At 36.9% G+C, this 19104-nt stretch overlaps 1 protein-coding gene across 1 annotated transcript in view; it reads right to left on the reverse strand.

Annotated features, from left to right (window-relative positions):
• Positions 1-16614: 16614 nt before the first annotated feature.
• Positions 16615-19104, reverse strand: part of LOC149547790 (jasmonoyl--L-amino acid synthetase JAR4-like) — a 52634-nt gene continuing 50144 nt past the window's right edge. Inside the window, exons 3-4 of the mRNA XM_089791841.1 lie at positions 17604-18430; positions 16615-17327 (exon numbers count right to left, since the gene is read on the reverse strand). Coding sequence (XP_089647967.1) covers positions 16789-17327; positions 17604-18430 — 1366 coding nt within the window. The 3' untranslated portion in view covers positions 16615-16788. The remainder of the gene's footprint in view (positions 17328-17603; positions 18431-19104) is intronic.

Consider the following 19104-nt stretch of genomic DNA (forward strand, 5'->3'; position numbering starts at 1 on the left):
TATCCAACATTTTATGTGAAATAAGGGACAGCCAACAATTTTACAAGACATCATGCTTGGATGGTACGTGCTTATTTTGTGGTTCTTTGCAACTTTTATCAACTTGTCAACATATGGATAGTACACATGCAATTGGAAATGAAATAGTAGATTACGAAAAATTTAAGACAGTGACATATGCTCTAAAAGATGGGAAACATGGTAAAAGATGTGATTTAGTCATTGAAAAGATTCCAGTGTATGAGTTCATGAAGATTTTTCATGAAAACATTATTTACGAGTATGCAAGGCATACCCATAGAGCTCGATGGCTAGATTTGCAATTCAAGTTGTGCAAGGATACGTTTCCACTGGATACCATTGTTTCAGTTGTAGGTTTCGCAGAGAACTACACACTACAACCACAAAATGAGGTGCAAGCAAAGTATTATACTTCTCAATAGGTTTCCATATTTGTTCACATAACATTCATGCATTCACCTACAAGTACAGAGGATGACAGGAAGATTTTGAGGGAGTACCATTTTTACATCACCAATGATCGATCACATTCTACGGAATTCATACATGGTTTTTTTCAACTATTTTATGGAGATTTGGCTTACAGGGGCATCACATATTGTCAACACATTATTTGGTTAGACAATTTTGCATCTCAATTCAAGAATGCATGGATGTTCTATTGGTTGAGTAGGATGCACAAGTTGTGTAGAATTCAATACATGTGGAATTTCACAGAGGCTGGTCATGGAAAGGGAGAGCACGATGGTGCAGGCGTATGCATCAAAAGAGCCTTAGCTCGTGAAGAACTAAAGTACAAAGATGGAGCAATATTGACAGATGCAAAATCCATCGTCCAGTGGTGTAACGCTACAATGGGTCCAGGTAAGGAAGGTGAGTCTACGGTTCGTAAATTTTTTTGGTTGATAGATAATACTAACATTGCACCATATTAGGATTGTTGCACACTAACAGGATCCAGTGAGTTGCACTCTTTTAGAAGCTCTGGTGCAGGTTCATGGAGTATCCACACACGAAAAATGGCATGCTATTGTCCATCATGTGCAGAGGAAAATTGGGATGACTGTGAGTCGACTGAATGGGTGGACAAATGGGATATACGGGTTTTGGACCCAATTGACACCTATCATCCCCCACAAGCACTGGAAATGGTACAGATGGAATCGTCTATTGACTTTGACCGCTTGTCTGATCTAGTGCAACCTGGTAATATATATATTTATATATCTTTGTAATTTCAATATGTAACTTTATAACTTTTACGCAAGTATTTTCTAAATTAATGACCGTATTTTGTACATTTGTCACTGCTGGCCATGTTTTTGTTGTTATTGCACCTGAAGACAATGAAGAAGGGACAGATTATTATTTGTGTCGTTGTGTTCAAGCCAAACAAAAATTGGATCACTCGGTTATAGATGGTGAAGGTTTAGAGTACCATGTCGATGCGGTGGTTGTAACCGACACATGGCTTAGACGATATTCTATGAAGAACCCTAACTTGTGGTTATTCGAGGATTGGCAAACAGAGAGGAAGATTCTTCATTATTCATATCTTGTTGTCGCATCAAATGTCCACTTGATAAAATATGGTGGAAAACCACATAATAAGAATCTTTGGAAAGTTTGCCAGTCAGACCACGAGGCAATATTTGAGACATTAAAATGTCGAGTAGATCCAGTTGGCTCATTAGATTGAATACAGAGAGAGGGAGAGAGAGAAAGAGTGATCAACTGGATCCAAATACATTGTTGCAACCTCTTCCCCAAGACTGTCCACATGACTAAGGTGGACCGTATTGTTATGATGCGTAAGTGATGAGATTTAGTTTAAATCATAGATTTTATGTTTTTATTTGTTTAGAATCTAGATTTTATGTTTTGATGTCTCCAATTTTTTTAAAGCTAGAACAATATTTTTCATATTTTCTTATTGTGACGATATTTTTCTTTCATTGCATGTTCTCTTGGATGACAGGAGGGAGAGAAGAAAAATAAGTAGATTTCCAAACAGCCAGCCACCCTTCTTCATGTAATTTATTCATTTAAGGTAAAAGTCCCATTTCCTTTGTTTGACTTTGGTATTTGGTTATTTAAAGTCATTATTCTAGTTGGACCTTCGTATGTTTGAATTTGGGATTGTTTAGTGTCTATTTGTTATGATTATACTGAATTATTAATTCTATGATGTTTCTATTATTTAATTATTTAAAATAAATTTAAAAAATTTGTATAAAATTATTATTTTTTATTTCTATCTATTTGTTATGATTATTTCTATTATTTAAAATAAATTAATTCTATAATATCTCTATGATGAACTATTTATATTTCTAAACTTTACATATTTTAAATTAGATATCTCTCGACTTAATTTACCAAAAAAAATAATTAAAATTTTAGGTATGCTAGTAGTACACCATGACCAACAATCAAACTATTATAACAATACAAATACATTTAAATAGTAATGTAAGAATGGTTTAGTTCACATAAAAAATAAGTCTATCTTAGATATTCTAAATACATCACAAAACTTATCGCTTCAAAAAAATTGGAATTTCTCCCATCTACTTGAGTTCCCATCAATTGTCCATAAAACTGGGAAAGGGAATAGGTGCTATGCTCCCAATCCCAACATCCTCCTATCCACTACTAGGAGATGTGTGTAATGTAGGATTCAGCTCCATCAACTTAGTCATTTTTTTCACTAGTTGATTGGGACTCTCACCATTTGTTGCCAACTATGGTGACAATGCTTGGGGTTACACTTATTAAGTAAGAATATTTCCTAATCTAGGGATTAGAGCATTGAACATATCAGAATGTGATTTATGCTATGGGAGAAGAGGTATGTTGGGCATTAGCCTCAAATATTTCTTCATGTAAAGGTATATCATAATATTTCCTTCATTTAAAGTGCATTAGCCTCAAATAACTTCTTAGTCTCTCTTGTTCCTTAGAATTTTGTATCCTTTTCTTTGGTAGCTATAGGAATCTACTGGCTAAACCACTATATTGTTTTTTGTCTAGTGGCATGTAACGTATAAAATCAACATCTCCATCATAGTCATTTTGGGCCTAGGTATCAAAAAATTGTTAACTATTTATTTCATCATGGTTGCCACCATTTGCAAAGCATTAGATGACGTCCTTGGGGTCAACATGTGGTGGGGATGGAATTAAAAGGGAAACATTTTCATCCCCACAAGTATTTGGTTACCCAAGGTTTGTGACAACCTCCTACAACCAATCTGGTTGTGAATCTTGCATTAGCAAGCTTAATCTAATATCAATGTTTGTTGTATGCTCAAGGTTTTATCTCCTATAATACTCCACTAGCTGGTTCAGGTTTTCTAGTTGGGTATTTTTAGGTGCAATTGTACCTAGTCCCTTCATATTTTGTCCATAACTCCTCAACAAAGTGTTAATTGGTTCATCTAATAAGCCATTGATTTTTAGGAAGGATTGAATAGTGATTTCCTCCCCCTCGCTTTACAACTCATCAATATTTGCATCATCTACAGTAGTTGTTTCTTCTGATCCACTACTTGTGGGTTGTGGTTTAGATCCCTATTTTCCATCCTCATCAACAATGAAGCACTTTCTTGGGCCTATATCATTCACTAGAACCTCCCTATTCAAAGACCATATCCCTATCCTATGGAAACCACTCATTATATTATCAGGTGTAAGTGCCAAATTGAAGGCTTTGCTGGATAACATTCCTAACTCCTCATGACCAATATTGATTTGAGGGTTCCTAGCCAACCACACATTCCAAATATGTTTTAAGTAAGATTTTAATGGTGAGAAAAAACTAACATCCAATGATTGACACCTATAGATGGTATACGCTACAAGTGACACACAATCTATGCCCAACTTCTTTACTTTATCAATTATTTTCCATGTCATATGGATTCCATGATCATCAAATACTAGAAGACACCTTTTTGAGAGAAACACCCCACATGGAATTGTTCTTACAATGTGGTCTAGCCAATTCAAGAATAATTATTTCATCATCCATCCATGTACTTGGACTGCCATGTAGGCCTTGAGATCATAATTGAAAATGTAGTTTTTTGTATGTCTCTTAGCCTTGAACAAATAAAAATTGGAATTCTCTAACCAATAGTAATGTAAGGAGACCCACCCTGCTAGTTTAGGCCACTATGCCCAAACTAACCAATGACTTCTTCTGATCCTATAGGGTTTCTTCCTGACCCTATTCCCAAGAGGATATCTCCCAACTATCCCCTTCCCTAGGATCTATGCACACCAATTGACTATGTCAACTTCAATCACCCCAATATTCAAATGAAGGCATTTTCTCTCTACTAGGAAAAATTGGGCACAAACCCCAATGCAATATCTAGGGTTATTATATGGTCCTCAACTTGATATTTCCAAACTCTCCTAATCATCACAAGACTCCACTCACCAACCCAAATCATAGATGTCCTTTTCTTTCTTACTTGACCTACTAGGTCTAGAGCCCCAATTAGGTCAAAATTTTCAAACTCACTAGATGCTCTTGCACCATTCTCCCCATGTGACAAAGAACTCATGGTGGATAAATCTGAAGGAATTTCGTAGGAATACCTTTCTTTCCAAAATCACTCTCATCTATCCATGTTACTTTAGATTCTGGTTGATCCTTCCATTTGATAAGATGCTCCATATAGGTGCCATGACAAGTCTTCTTCTTGATTCTTGAATCCATAACCTTTTCAGCTTTTGGCTGAGATTATAATGGGATAGTGACTTCTTCAACCTTTGATTTTGTTTGTCCTTCTATGAATGTAGGCCCTTTATATTGAACTTAGTCCTTGACATTAAAGATAAGGTAAATTTCCAAGTTTGGTGGGAGTTCTATTTTGTCGGCATTAGAACCATAATTTGCAAGTACCTTACAAGGTCCTATCCTATGCATTTGTAGCTTGGTTGGAACACTCTATGCAAGTACCAAAACTCGTCATTGGCATCATATCATGGCCTCAACACCTTGGATCATCTCAAAACATCTCATCTAACATGTTCCAACTCCTTGCACACTCTAAGAAACTCATATCTTACACTTTCTCAATTTTGCCTCTTCTAGGCTTGTTCCAACTAGCCCTTGCCAGTCACTAATTTGTTATTTTCTCCAAAATTTTCCACAGAACTTCCTAAAATATTGGGTGATTAAAATACCCTTTTCCTCACTCTAAAATATACTCCAAAACCAACTACACTTTTTTTGTAAAATATCACTCAAAACTAGCTATTTCAGTCTGCCAACTAGGCCTAGTTTGAGGCCATTTACAAAGCAACTCACAATCCCTTGACTTTTGGAACTCCCATGACCCAAAAAATTCTTAAGACACGACTCAAATGCAAGGATTCTTCTATTTTTTTGGTCTCATGATCAACTTTACAATGGTTTTTACAAAACCCTCCTTTCTAGCCCCTTTACCCTAGGGCTTTCTAGAACTCTTACTTTGCAACGTCTCTAGAACCCCAAAATGGTTCAAACACCTTCACTTTGGTTATATTAGATGACTTCAAACATAAAATTCAACTCTTGTTTGGAGAAAACACTAAATCCACCTTGGGAGCAATCACATACCCCTTTTTATGCACTCAAATTTTAGGGAAAACTATGCAAATACTTCTTAAATGGTTTCAACACTCGACTTTTCAGATGGAAATGGTTATTATAGACTCAAACCAACAAGAAAAATCCAAAACTTGAGGTTTCTCAACACTCAACAATCAAATTTCAAAACTGTTACCAGCACTTACTACTAGGACAATTTCTAGTTTTAACAGTCAAACTCCCAAACCATACAAAGGACCCCCCGCTGTTTTTCAATTTTTAAACACTCTTTTTAGAGACCTACAATAACCTCTCTCACTTTTTGGAGATCACACTCCGTTTTCATTTTACGGCGCCATCTCAGGTGATGCTGAAACTTGCAATGTCGGCTAGTACAAAGTTGCCAACTGCCAAATCTCTCTCACCTTTCCTCGTGGGATCGAACTGTCTGCTCTGTTAGCTCCACGTGGCCAGGTAAACCCTATCCCCAACCTCATCCTATCCCCTTCAGTGCTCGAACGTTCTCAGGCACGCCAATCCAGAATGTCCCCAAGGGTCACTAAATGCCATAGGGCTGCGATCTTTGACAGGGCATATGTCAGAGCTTGTGCGAGGTATGGATGTGATTCTAGTTCCTACAGCACCGTGTTGCAGATACCTACAATAACCTCTCTCACTTTTTGGAGATCACACTCCATTTTTGTTTTACAACGCCATCTCGGGTGATGCTGAAACTTGCAGTGTGGGCCAGTACAAAGTTGCCACCTGCCAAATCTCTCTCACCTTTCGTCATGGGATCGAACTGTCTACTCTATTAGCTCTGGGTGGCCGGGTAAACCCTATCCCCAACCTCGTCCTATCCCCTTCAGTGCTCAAACGTTCTAAGGCACGCCAATCCGGAATGTCCCCAAGGGTCACTAAATGCCATAGGGCTGCGATCTTTGATGGGGCATATCTCGAAGCTCGTGCGAGGTATGGATGCGATTCCAATTCCTACAGGACCGTGTTGTGGAGACCTACAATAACCTCTCTCGCTTTTTGGAGATCACATTCTATTTTCATTTTACAATGCCATCTCAGGTGATGCTGAAACTTGTAGTGTTGGCCAGTACAAAGTTGCCAACTGCCAAATCTCTCTCATCTTTCGTCGTGGGATCAAACTGTATGCTCCTTTAGCTCCAGGTGGTTGGGTAAACCCTATCCCCAACCTTGTCTTGTCCCCTTCAATGCTTGAACGTTCTCAGGCACGCCGAACCCGAATGCCCCTAAGGGTCACTAAATGCCATAGGGCTGCGATCTTTGACGGGGCATATCTCGGAGCTCGTGCAAGATATGGATGAGATTCCAATTCCTACAGGACCGTGTTGCAGAGACCTACAATAACCTCTCTCGCTTTTTGGAGATCACATTTCATTTTCATTCTACAATGCCATCTCGGGTGATGCTGAAACTTGTAGTGTTGGCCAGTACAAAGTTGTCAACTGCCAAATCTCTCTCATCTTTCATCGTGGGATCAAACTGTCTGCTCCATTAGCTCCGGGTGGCTGGGTAAACCCTATCCCCAACCTCTTCCTGTCCCCTTCAGTGCTCGAACGTTCTCAGGCACGCTGAACCAGAATGTCCCTAAGGGTCACTAAATGCCATAGGGCTGCGATTTTTTATGGGGCATATCTCGAAGCTCGTGCGAGGTATGGATGCGATTCTAGTTCCTACATAACCGTGTTGTAGAGACCTACAATAACCTCTCTCGCTTTTTGGAGATCACATTCCATTTTCATTTTACAACGCCATCCGGGTGATGCTGAAACTTGTAGTGTTGGCCAGTACAAAGTTGCCCACTGCCAAATCTCTCTCATCTTTCGTCATGGGATCAAACTGTCTGCTCCATTAGCTCTGGGTGGCCAGGTAAACCCTATCCCCAACCTTGTCTTGTCCCCTTCAATCCTCGAACGTTCTCAGGCACGCCAAACCAGAATGTTGCTAAGGGTCACTAAATGCCACAGGGCTGCAATCTTTGACGGGGCATATCTCGGAGCTCATGCGAGATATGGATGAGATTCCAATTCCTACAGGACTGTGTTGTAGAGACCTACAATAACCTCTCTCGCTTTTTGGAGATCACATTCCGTTTTCATTCTACAATGCCATCTCGGGTGATGCTAAAACTTGTAGTGTTGGCCAGTACAAAGTTGCCAACTGCCAAATCTCTCTCATCTTTCGTCGTGGGATCAAACTGTCTGCTCCATTAGCTCCGGGTGGCCAGGTAAACCCTATCCCCAATCTCTTCCTATCCCCTTTAGTGCACGAACGTTCTCAGGCACACTGAACCAAAATGTCCCTAAGGGTCACTAAATGCCACAGGGCTGCGATCTTTGACGGGGCATATCTATGGGTTGTCAATACTTCGACTATACTTTAAGTCAACGATTATCAATATGTGAAAAAATGGAACTCGTTGTATTTTGAAGTACTGAGAAGATGGCCTTGCCCTTCCCTAGGAGTTTCAGAAATGGGAGACATTAGGTAAGAGAGTGAAAATGTTACTATCGCTTCAATGCACATGATGCAATTGGAAATGCAAATTTTGATGATAATCATTTTGTGATAAGGGAGAGACTAGGGATGATCATTGTTACTATCTCTTTAGTAGTGGAATTTTGTTTTCTCTTGAATTTGGTGGTGGGGGATCAGTGGTAAGACTCCTTGGATATTCCTTCTTATGATGTTAGTGACAAGTGTTGCTCTTTGAAAACACTTGTACAATCTTTTTTAAATTATTAGATAAAGACAGAGAATAGTAAGTATTAAACATGATTAGCCTTTAGTTCCTAGAAGATCTTTATTTCCCCATCAATGCATTTAGAAAGTTAAGTTTTAAGAAGATCATAAATAGAAAAAATTAGAGAAGCGATTTAAACATTTATATTGATTGGAAACACATGAGTCTTGAGTTTCCTCTACCTTTTAAAGAACGTTCCTTAGCTAGCAGACCTAATTCCACATTCCACAAGACTGTCATTGCGCTAAAGATTTAGGAAACCAACTGCTCTAAGATAAAGCTTCCCAGTCAATAATAATCTAGCCTATTGAGGAACATAATACTTCTCAATTAAACTTGTGTTAATTCAGTATTAATTTTGTAATTAACTACAATTTCAGTATCTGTGTACAAGGGGTGACTGAGAAAACTATTTGAGGTCCAATTTGAAAATATATTTGTAAGGATCTCGACCAAGGTTCACAACTTCGATGATTAATACATTCATTCAGGCCAGAACCTCAATACAAAAAAATAATATATAAAAAAGGTAGTGAATAACGTCATGTCTAGACCCAAATCAACCAATGAAAGTCAAATTAGCATAATGTGGAACAACAATATATGCATTGAGTGAGTTGTCATAAAAAAGCTTCATAATAAAATTCATGTCTAGAATTAAAAGACCTTAAAGAACATTTATGCTTGTAACACAAATGGCCATTCAAAACTGAATATGATTACAATATGTGAAATGAACATCGTGTTAATTCTTGTAAGAATTCCTAAGATGCTTGTTATACTCAAAATTTTGTTGAAATTGAATTAATTTTTATCCTGTCGGTTAATTGGCTTAGGGTGATATATGCTTCTTGGATGGAATAATGAGTTCGTGATTAACTCTGTATTAAGATTCATAGCATCTTCTAGTTATTTGCAAAGGAAATTTATAAATTACTTGCTAATGTCATATGGCTTGCTTGAGAAAGATGTTCGTGTTCTTATTGATGGGTACTAATGACTATCCACATTTAGTTCTTCAATATCCTATTTGACAAGCTTTCCATTGACATTTCTTTGCCATACTAAGTATTTTTGAAAACATATTTGAGTAGAAGGACTACAGTAGATACTACATGATGTTTTAACAAATAAAGTAATGGGTTAGAGACTATTATTTCCAAGGTATTATGTCATAGTATTTTAATTGTAATGATCTTAGACTAATGATATTCTTGAAGGTAACTTCGACATGCAGCAAGAAAGACAACCTACAGCCAAGGCTATATTGTGCCTACAACCAAAGCCATAAATGCTCACAGCCAAAGCCACTAGTGCACATAGCCAAAGCCATGGATGCTTATAGCCAAAGTTACAAGTGTTCGCAGCCAAAGCCATGAGTACATGAAGTCGATGATCACAATTGTTTACAACTATTCACCAAAAACAGCTTCTTTGCAGTTTTTGAGAAATACTAATAAAGCAAAAAAGAACATCTACTAGTTGGTAGACATAATGGCAACTCTCTAGCAATTGAATTTAATTTCATACATGCACATATCTAATTTAATGTCATACATGAACATATCTAATTTAACGTCATACATGAACAAACATATAATATAAAATGATAACCAATAATGTTGTATATGAACAAACATATCATATATTAACCAATAATGTCATACATCAAATATAGAATGTCATATGTACATCAAATTTGTATCGAATATGTCTCTCAAATGCCTATATATATATATACATGGGGAAGGAAACAAGTCTCTATATATATGTATCAAATATCTCAACTACATCTTTTCCTTCCCACGAGAGGAAGGAAACAAGTCTCTCGACGTCCTCTGCCGTCGTGTGGAGGGAGATAGTGGAGATGACGGGGCCCTCCTGACACGCTCATTTGACCTCTTGTTGAGGCTCTTCTCTAAGTCCAACTGATATAAAGAAAGTAGATATGAATCAATATTTATTATACGTTGAAATCAAATATATGTACTCACAAAATCAATTATTTTCTTACCGCCAACAAATAGTCACTCTGTAAGTCCACCTCAAATGCTCGTGGACGATCAGGCGTGACAAGACCCTACAACAATTCAATAAATATAATTACTTATAAATAACATTAGAAATTTTGAGATTAACTATTATAAACAACAACTAAAATGAAGAAAATTCTTTCATACCTCCGTCGGTGGCTGTGAGCTAGCCACAGCTGCGGCCACTCCACTATCAACAGACTGTCGCAGATGAGGAGGTGTGTCCGACATCATGAGTTGCATGTCATACAATACACGTTATATCTAACATGAAACATGGAATAAATATAATCAAATGAATTAAATTAACATGAAACAACTGTACCTGTGTGAAGCTCATATGATGTCTCTGCTCTACGTCTGTGGTAAAGGTTGAGGGTCATGTGGAGAACTGATGCACATGCATATTTTTTTTGGTCAATCCTTAATATGATTACGTAATAAATATATGTATTAATTAAAATGATTAAATTGATACATACCTCAAGACTCGTCGAAGGGACAAAAAATAGGCCTGGAGGATCGCTGCTAGGCCCAGGAACACTTTGACCCTAAATTTTGAACAATGTCAATAAATCCTAATTAATTAATCATTCACTATACGTATGAAATGTGATCAAATTAGTAATTTACCTGTGTGTCAATGCCAAATGTCTCGTTCAGGAACTGATCGGTGACAAGCCCATCATCTGCACCATCTCCGACATGAGTGCCAAATGTGCATAGGGATCCGCATGAAGTACACATGTGACCACGACGTATAGAAGGCTCCCCCTCAACTAATGGGCTCGTGAAATGGATGAGGGTCTACATCAAAGCATTAATGGTCCCTAGAGTGCTGGCCTCTACATGTTCCTTCACAACTGAAGGAATAATCACATGCTCGCGTTGTGGATGGACCATGGCTGCCCTAACTACATTAGGGTCACGACATGCTCCTGGCCTCTCAAATGATGACCCCCCACCTCTACCCTGGGAGTCTAACATATCAAAATAATTGGGGATCTCCCCAAGGACAAACTCACAATATAATTTCTTCAAAAAATACATGGGGACCTCGTGATTGTTGCAAGGAGGGGCATCAAAAACCATCCACCATCTATCCCAAAAATATTTCTAATAGCATCATGTATGCACCAATGGATGGGGAATCGTTTAGTACCCTCTCTAACAGTATTTTGCTCACCAGGTTTTCTAAATAATACACATATACTACTTTTGGTATTTCCTTTTTTCTAACATCTTCATATGACAATTTATTTGCATAAAATCTTTTTTGTTCATCCCTCTTAGCCCGCCAAATATCTAACTGACCACTAACTGAGGCTATCTGAGTGTTAATGGATTCGAGGGATGATGCCAATTGAGCCCTCATTGGATTGGTTTGTTCGGATTCTTTCAACTGAGCAATGATTCTTTCTAATTCAGTTTTGCCTCTCTCTATTTCATTTCTTATATTTTCTTGTGTGCCTGGTGGAGGTCTTGCAATTGGTTCGGGTTGTGGAATTTGTTCTTCTTCTTGAGGAGGGTTGTGGTTTTGGGGTTCTTGAGGGTTTTGATGTTCTTGTGGATTTTCTGGTTGATTATGAACATTTCCTGATAAAAAATCAATTGAAATTCAAATAAATAAACAAATCTAAATGAAAGTTGTAAAAACCCTACAAAAGAATATAAAAAACTTACAAAACAATATGAAAAATATATCAAACAATGCAAAGTTAGGTTTATATCACTTACGACGTCGTCGTGGGTGCGCTTGTGGTCTTGGATTTCGTCGACGAGGAGGCATTTTGGCAAATGGTGGTGCAAATGTTGAGTCTTCAACTCACGTACGCGCTACTCGCTGTAGGAGTAGAAGAAAATGCTGATGAAAATGATGGGCTGTGGGTTTGCAGCCCATCATATATACTTTTTTATTTTTTTATAGCGCGTGCGCGCAAAAAAAAATTCCTTGTCACCTTTTTGGCACCACAACTTGGTGCATATGCCCAGTCATGACAATGATTTTTCAAATCAAGAATAGGGATAAAGTTTGCAAATGTAATGTATTGTTTTCACTTTCAGATTTGTTATATGTTCGTAATAATAATTTATGATAAATGCTTAGATGCATAACATAGAAGGCAGACTTTAAACATGAACAAGAAGATCATAAATCATATGACAATGACATATTGCAAATGATAAATTTATGACTTTAACAGTGATAAAGTTTATTGTTGATCAATATTGTATCAAAGTTTCAAACTGATTCAGTATTGAATTAAGCTTAATAAACAAATAATAGAGAAGAAAAACTTTAAACATGAATAAGATCATAAATCATATGACGATGACATATTGGAAATAATAAACTTATGCTTGAACAATGATAAAGTTTATTGTTAATCAATATTCTATCAAAGTTTTGAACTAATTAGGTATTGAATTAAGCTTGATAAACGACGAGCTGATACACAAACAAAAAATTGAATAAAATAATAATCAAAAATCTCAATCAAGGTCCTTAGCTATGATGCTCTCCATCGAGTACCTGGTACTTATGATACGTGTTCCTGGTACTTGGGTATGTGGGTACGAGTACCAAGGGTGTAGGTACAAGTACCCATGCAACCTTGATAATATATTATGATAACCAATAATGTCATACATGAATGAACGTATAATATATTATGATAACCAATAATGTCATACATGAATGAACATATAATATATTATGATAACCAATAATGTCATACATTAACAAACACATAATATATTATGATAACCAATAATGTCATACATGAACAAACATATCATATATTAACCAATAATGTCATAACTCTAATAATGTCATGCATCAAATATATGTCATACATCAAATATAAAATGTCATACATACATCAAATGTATATCAAATATGTTCACTGAAATAAAATCCAACATATATGTCCACTGATGCCTATAAATGTGTCTATCAACTACATCTTCTCCTTCCCACAAGGGGAAGGAAACAAATCCCTAGAGGTCTTCGATCGTCATGTGGAGGGAGATGATGGGGATGATGGGGTCTTCCTCATATGCTTACTCGTCCTCTTATTTAGGCTCTTCTCTAACTCGCGCTGATACAAACAAAGTAGATATGAATCAATAATTATTATACATTGAAATCAAATGTATGTACACACAAAATTAATTATTTTTTTACATCCATCAAATAGTCACTCTGTAAGTCCACCTCAAAGGCTCGTGGACGATCGGGTGTAACAAGGCCCTAAAACAATTCAATCAATATAATCACTTATAAATAACATTAGAAATTTTGATACTAACTATTATAAACAACAACTAAAACCAAGAAAATTATTTCATTCCTCAGTCAATGGCTCTGAACTAGCCATCTTTGTAGCAACTCCACGATCGATGGACTGCCGAAGATGAGTCTCAGATATCAAGAGCTACATGTCATACAATACAAGTTACATGTAACATGAAACATAAAACAAATATAATCAAATGAATTAAATTAACATGAAACAAATGTACCTCTACGAAGCTCGTAACACGCCTAGGCTCAGAGTCCCTAGTGAATGTCGATGGTCCAGTAGAGAACTGATGCACATGTATAAAAAAATTTTGTCAATCCTTCATATGATTACTTAATAAATATATGTATTAATTTAAATGATTAAATCGATAGATACCTCTGGACTAGTCAATGAGACAAAAAATGGGGTCAGGGGATCTCTACTAAGGCCGCCAATACTCTAATCCTAAATTTTGAACAATGTCAATACATGCTAATTAATTAGTCATTCACTATACATACGAAATGTGATCAAATTAGTTTATTATAATTGTAATTTCCTTGTGTCAATGCCAAATGTCTCATTTAGGAACTAATTAGTGACTAGCTCATCATCCATACCATCTCTAACATGACTGCCAAATGTGCATAAGGATCCACATGATGTGCAGATGTGACTGCGATGCACAGAGGGCTCCTCTTCAACTAATGAACTCGTGCAATGAATGAGGGTCTACGTCAAAGTATTACTAGTCTCTAGAATGTTGGCCTCTACATGTTCCTTCACAACTGAAGGAATAATCACATGCTCACCCTGTGGCTTGAAAACAAGTGCCCTAACTACATTAGGATCACACGTGCCCCCAGCCTCTCAAATGATGACCCCCCACCTCCATCCTGAGATTCAAATTTATCAAAATAATTAAGGATCTCCCCAAGGACAAATTCACAATATAATTTCTTTCAGAAATACATTGAAACCTCATAATTATTGCAAGGAGGGGCATCAAAGACCATTCACCATCTATCCCAAAAATTATTTCTAATATCATCATGTATGTATTGATGGATGGGGAACCTTTTAGTTGTCTCTCTAACAATGTTTTGTTCACCAAGCTTTTTAAACAATGCACAAATGTTACCTTTTGCTATTTCTTTTTTTTTTTTACATCTTGATATGATAATTTGTTTGCATAATATCTTCTTTGTTCATCCCTCTTAACACGCCAAATATCCAACTGACCACTAATAGAAGCTACATGGGTCATAATGGACTCAAGAGAGGATGTCAATTGTGCTCTCATTGGATTGGTTTGTCCACAAGTTTTCAACCTACCAATGAGTGCTTCTAATTCATTTTTCCCTCTTTTTATTTCATTTATTATGTTGTCTTGTGTGTTAGGAGGTCTTCCAATCGCTGCAGGTTGCAAAATTTCTTGCTCTTGTTGTGGAGAGTTTCGATTCTCATCTTATGGAGGGTTTTCGTTTGGATCTTGTGGAGGGTTCTAGTTTTAATCTTGTTGGGGATTTGGCATTTCATTATCCACATTTCCTATTAAGAAACCAATTGCAGTCTAAATAAATAAACAAATTTAAAGCAAAATTGGAAAAAACCTACAAAACAATGAAAAAACAAGAGTAGAAAACATATGATGTGATCTCGATCTCGAACGTCGACGACGAGGAGGCATGTTGAGGAGGCAGGTGGTGAAAGTCTTCAATTCTTTCAACTTGTGTACGCGCTGTGAGGAGGAAATCTTTGCAAAATGAAATGGGTTGCGGGTTTGCAGCCCATTTATTAAAATAAAATAAAAGTTTTTAAAAGCGCGTACGCGCTTTTAAAAACTAAAAAAAATAAAATGGGTGTCATGTTTTTGGCACCACAACTTGGTGCACACACTCTATACTAAGCAATAACAAAAATCTTCCACCTTGCAACTTGAATAATTTGTTGTACACGCAATATTATGACGAGCGAGCTTAGCCACAACATCCTCAACATGTCATCTTCATGTCCTCACCCTCGATCATCAAGATATCAACTCTGCTAAGAGATATAACAGGTTTACCAAAACATGCCGCTGTAAACTCTATCTCAAAACATACATCACCAAAACTTACATAACTTATTCTAGACTTGTCCTTTCTACTTCCGACGTTAACTGCATATACCAGATACTCAAAAGTATTTCTCATAACCTCAATTGGTTATCATGCTCAATTAGTCGTCCCTACCAACTTAATCTTTATGTTGTTCTTCTGTCATATACCATAGAAGACATCAAACATGCTATGTTGACATCAATGACAAACTCAATCATGAATGTAACATATCATCATCAAACCAATCTCTCCAATCTTGCCAATCTTTGAACATTATATTGGTACAATTGAGGATTTAGAGTTTGAAAGGGACGAAGTAAAAATTTAAATTTTGATAAAGAGAGTGAATACCCTAATGAAAGTGCTTGATCATAGGGTTGAAAAGTAGAGGTTGGAATTTGACGTTGTACATCAAAGTAATACTTCCTTGTTGCAAATAGATAAATTGTGCTCAAATTTTATTGATCTACCTCGTATTTTTTGGGAAACAAAGGAAAGGTTGAATGTAGTTTCATTATGAAAGAGGGAGTTGAAAAAGAACATAAAAATGTTTGGGAAGAGAGATTCGTATCTTGTGTATAGTTGAAAATTGGAAAATAAATAAATTGTAGTACACTTAATACACAAAATCACGTCAAGATAGATACATATGAAATTTGACATTGATAATTTTAAAGAAATATTCAATCAAAATTATGTAGAAACAATAGAGCTTATTATTACACTAAATTAGAGAAAGCCAACACTTAAACAACACAAAAATAATAAGATCTAGAAGCCCTATAAACTATTTTTGACATGGCAAACATTAACAATCTTCTATTCAATATTATACTACTTTGATTTAATAAACTTTCCATACAGCATCAAATTCCAAGCCTTCCTTGTAGGCCATGAACATCCCTAACGTCATTAGTCCACACAGCCCAAAAGCCCTCTCGAGAACAATAGAAATAAAATATGATTTGGACCCTGTACCAAATTAAGAGAGGTATGTGCTGAAATGCGTGTGGATTACACAGTTGTCGAGAATGCCAAGCAAGTCTTGGTGAGAATTGACGCAGCGGGGGGTTTTGAACTGACTTGCTGTCGTTCCGAGGTTCAAGCGATGATCTAAAATCTTTCGGAATGCACCCTTTTCCACAATACGAATTTCAAGCGGCCCAATGGTCTTGGATTTCCTAGAACCAGCATAGCCCGGTTCAATTAAAGACTCGTCCATCATGGAACAACATCTACTTATAACACTTCCTTCTACCTTTTCACTGAGCTCCCAAAATATTACATAGTGACCTGGTTCAGTTGACATATCTGCATAGCTTGTGAAGTCAACCAGCTCCACACTTTCTTCCCCGAGTACTCTGGTAGCCTTCTCAACGGCTATTTGCAAATCTTTTTCTGTGATCTTGTCAATGTTTAATGTAAGAAGGAGGTTCTTACGGCACATGTATGACAATTGGGGAGTAGAATTGTAAAATCCAGTCACTCTGACAACATCACCGAGCCTGTACCTGTAAAGTCCTGTATTCATCGAGAGATATTAAGAAGGAATCTCTCTATAAAAAGCACTTCAAGTTTTCACAATCTGTAATTTTCAATTATCTTGACCATTGTAGCGTGGGGTGTGATCCAACAAAGAATTGATTTAAAAACTCTAAGAGAATCGAATTCAAAATAATAACGAATGTATGATGTATAATTCAATATTTATTTATTTTGGTTGACAAATCAAAATTTTCCCAGGCAAATAGAAAACTCAAGCAGAAAACTGAAGAAAAAAGCGGAGATCGAACGCACCACCACATGTTGTGACGACCACCTCATAATCCTCCCCAACTTTCACTTCTGTCAGACCCACTGTTTCAAATTGAGTATGGTGGACATTAGATACATTCTGAACCGTTTTCCGATCTTCAAGATGCAAGTGAAGTGGAATGAATTCAAAATATGCAAGGTTGGGTACCACTGTGAAAGTTGCATTCTCTGGTGGGAATGTGGGATTCACATTGGCTGCAAATCCACCTTCAGTGGCACCGTAATCTCCACTCATCAATGGTAGATCGCCTGCATAATGTCTCAATTTTCTTAGGTATGGTTCCATGGCACCAGTAGTGACACAATGGATATACTTGACACTGGGCCAAAGCCGTGGGATGATTCCATGCCAATTCTCCATGTCTTTACATTTTTCGTAGATGTGACCTGCTAAAGCTGGATTTGGTTTAAGCAAATTTGAAACGGCCGCTCTCATAGAAGGCACTGTGATTCGTTCACTAAGTCTCCCTTCCTTGATGTCAGAACAAAGTTCTTGCCAGACTTGCTCGAGTGTCCGGAGAGCATCCACTATGGAGTAAGAAAAAATTGATCGGAAATATTCTACCTCATTTGAATATAGCAGTGCACATAGTAGATGGCAATACAAGGATTGTTGAGGATCATTCCCAAATACAACCTCATCTGGACTGAATGGAAAAACCTGGCTTCTCTCCCTAAACATCTTATAAAGTTCACTACCAAATATATGTGAAATCACAGTGCAAGCTACAAAGCCCCCTTCAGTGCGAATTTGTTTGCTACCATAAATAAGTTCAAAAACTCTTCCCCCAGGTCTGATTGGAAATAATCTGCAGATTGATAAAAGGCAATGGATTAATAATTTTTATTAGAATCTTATATTTTCAGGTCCCATTGACTTAACCTTTTCATTGGCATTGATATAATTTCGTTTCATCTCAATTATGCAAGTGCAGGGAAAAGTATGGCTATAAATAATAATAATAATAGAATGCTAGAGATTAGATTGCTTGTCATATTTGTAATTACATTAAAACAAAAACGAACAACCCACGCTTTGAACTATATACCATTCAAACATTCAACCAGTAAGACGTCAGTCGCAATATCTGCAAATTATTCTTTAGGTCCTATATAATATGGCAGTGGTGTTATCACAACCACCGTCAAAACTTCTTCCCCTCTACTTACCCCTCCAAAAAGAAAGAATCCAGAAGTTAATTTTGACAAAACAAAGCAAAAACATATGGCTCCAGACATGCAGAAATTATAATCAACTTAATTTTTGTTGGTAGTCAAGACACTACCAAAGAACAGACTATTCAATGTATAGATGCAGCGATGGGTTTCAAGAAAGGAGTAGCAAGGGTCTAAATTTGGGGACAGCAAGGAGGAAAGGATGATAGGGACCATGGATGGTGGGGTAGTGCGGATATACCAATTGTAGTGAATAGATATCTTGAATTTCAATTTTATAATAGAATATCTCTGCGAGTTTCTTATA

The sequence above is a fragment of the Cupressus sempervirens genome, chromosome 7, assembly GCF_028749045.1.
Source record: "Cupressus sempervirens isolate cs-2001-9-10 chromosome 7, ASM2874904v1, whole genome shotgun sequence".
In the NCBI taxonomy this organism is placed as follows: domain Eukaryota; kingdom Viridiplantae; phylum Streptophyta; class Pinopsida; order Cupressales; family Cupressaceae; genus Cupressus; species Cupressus sempervirens.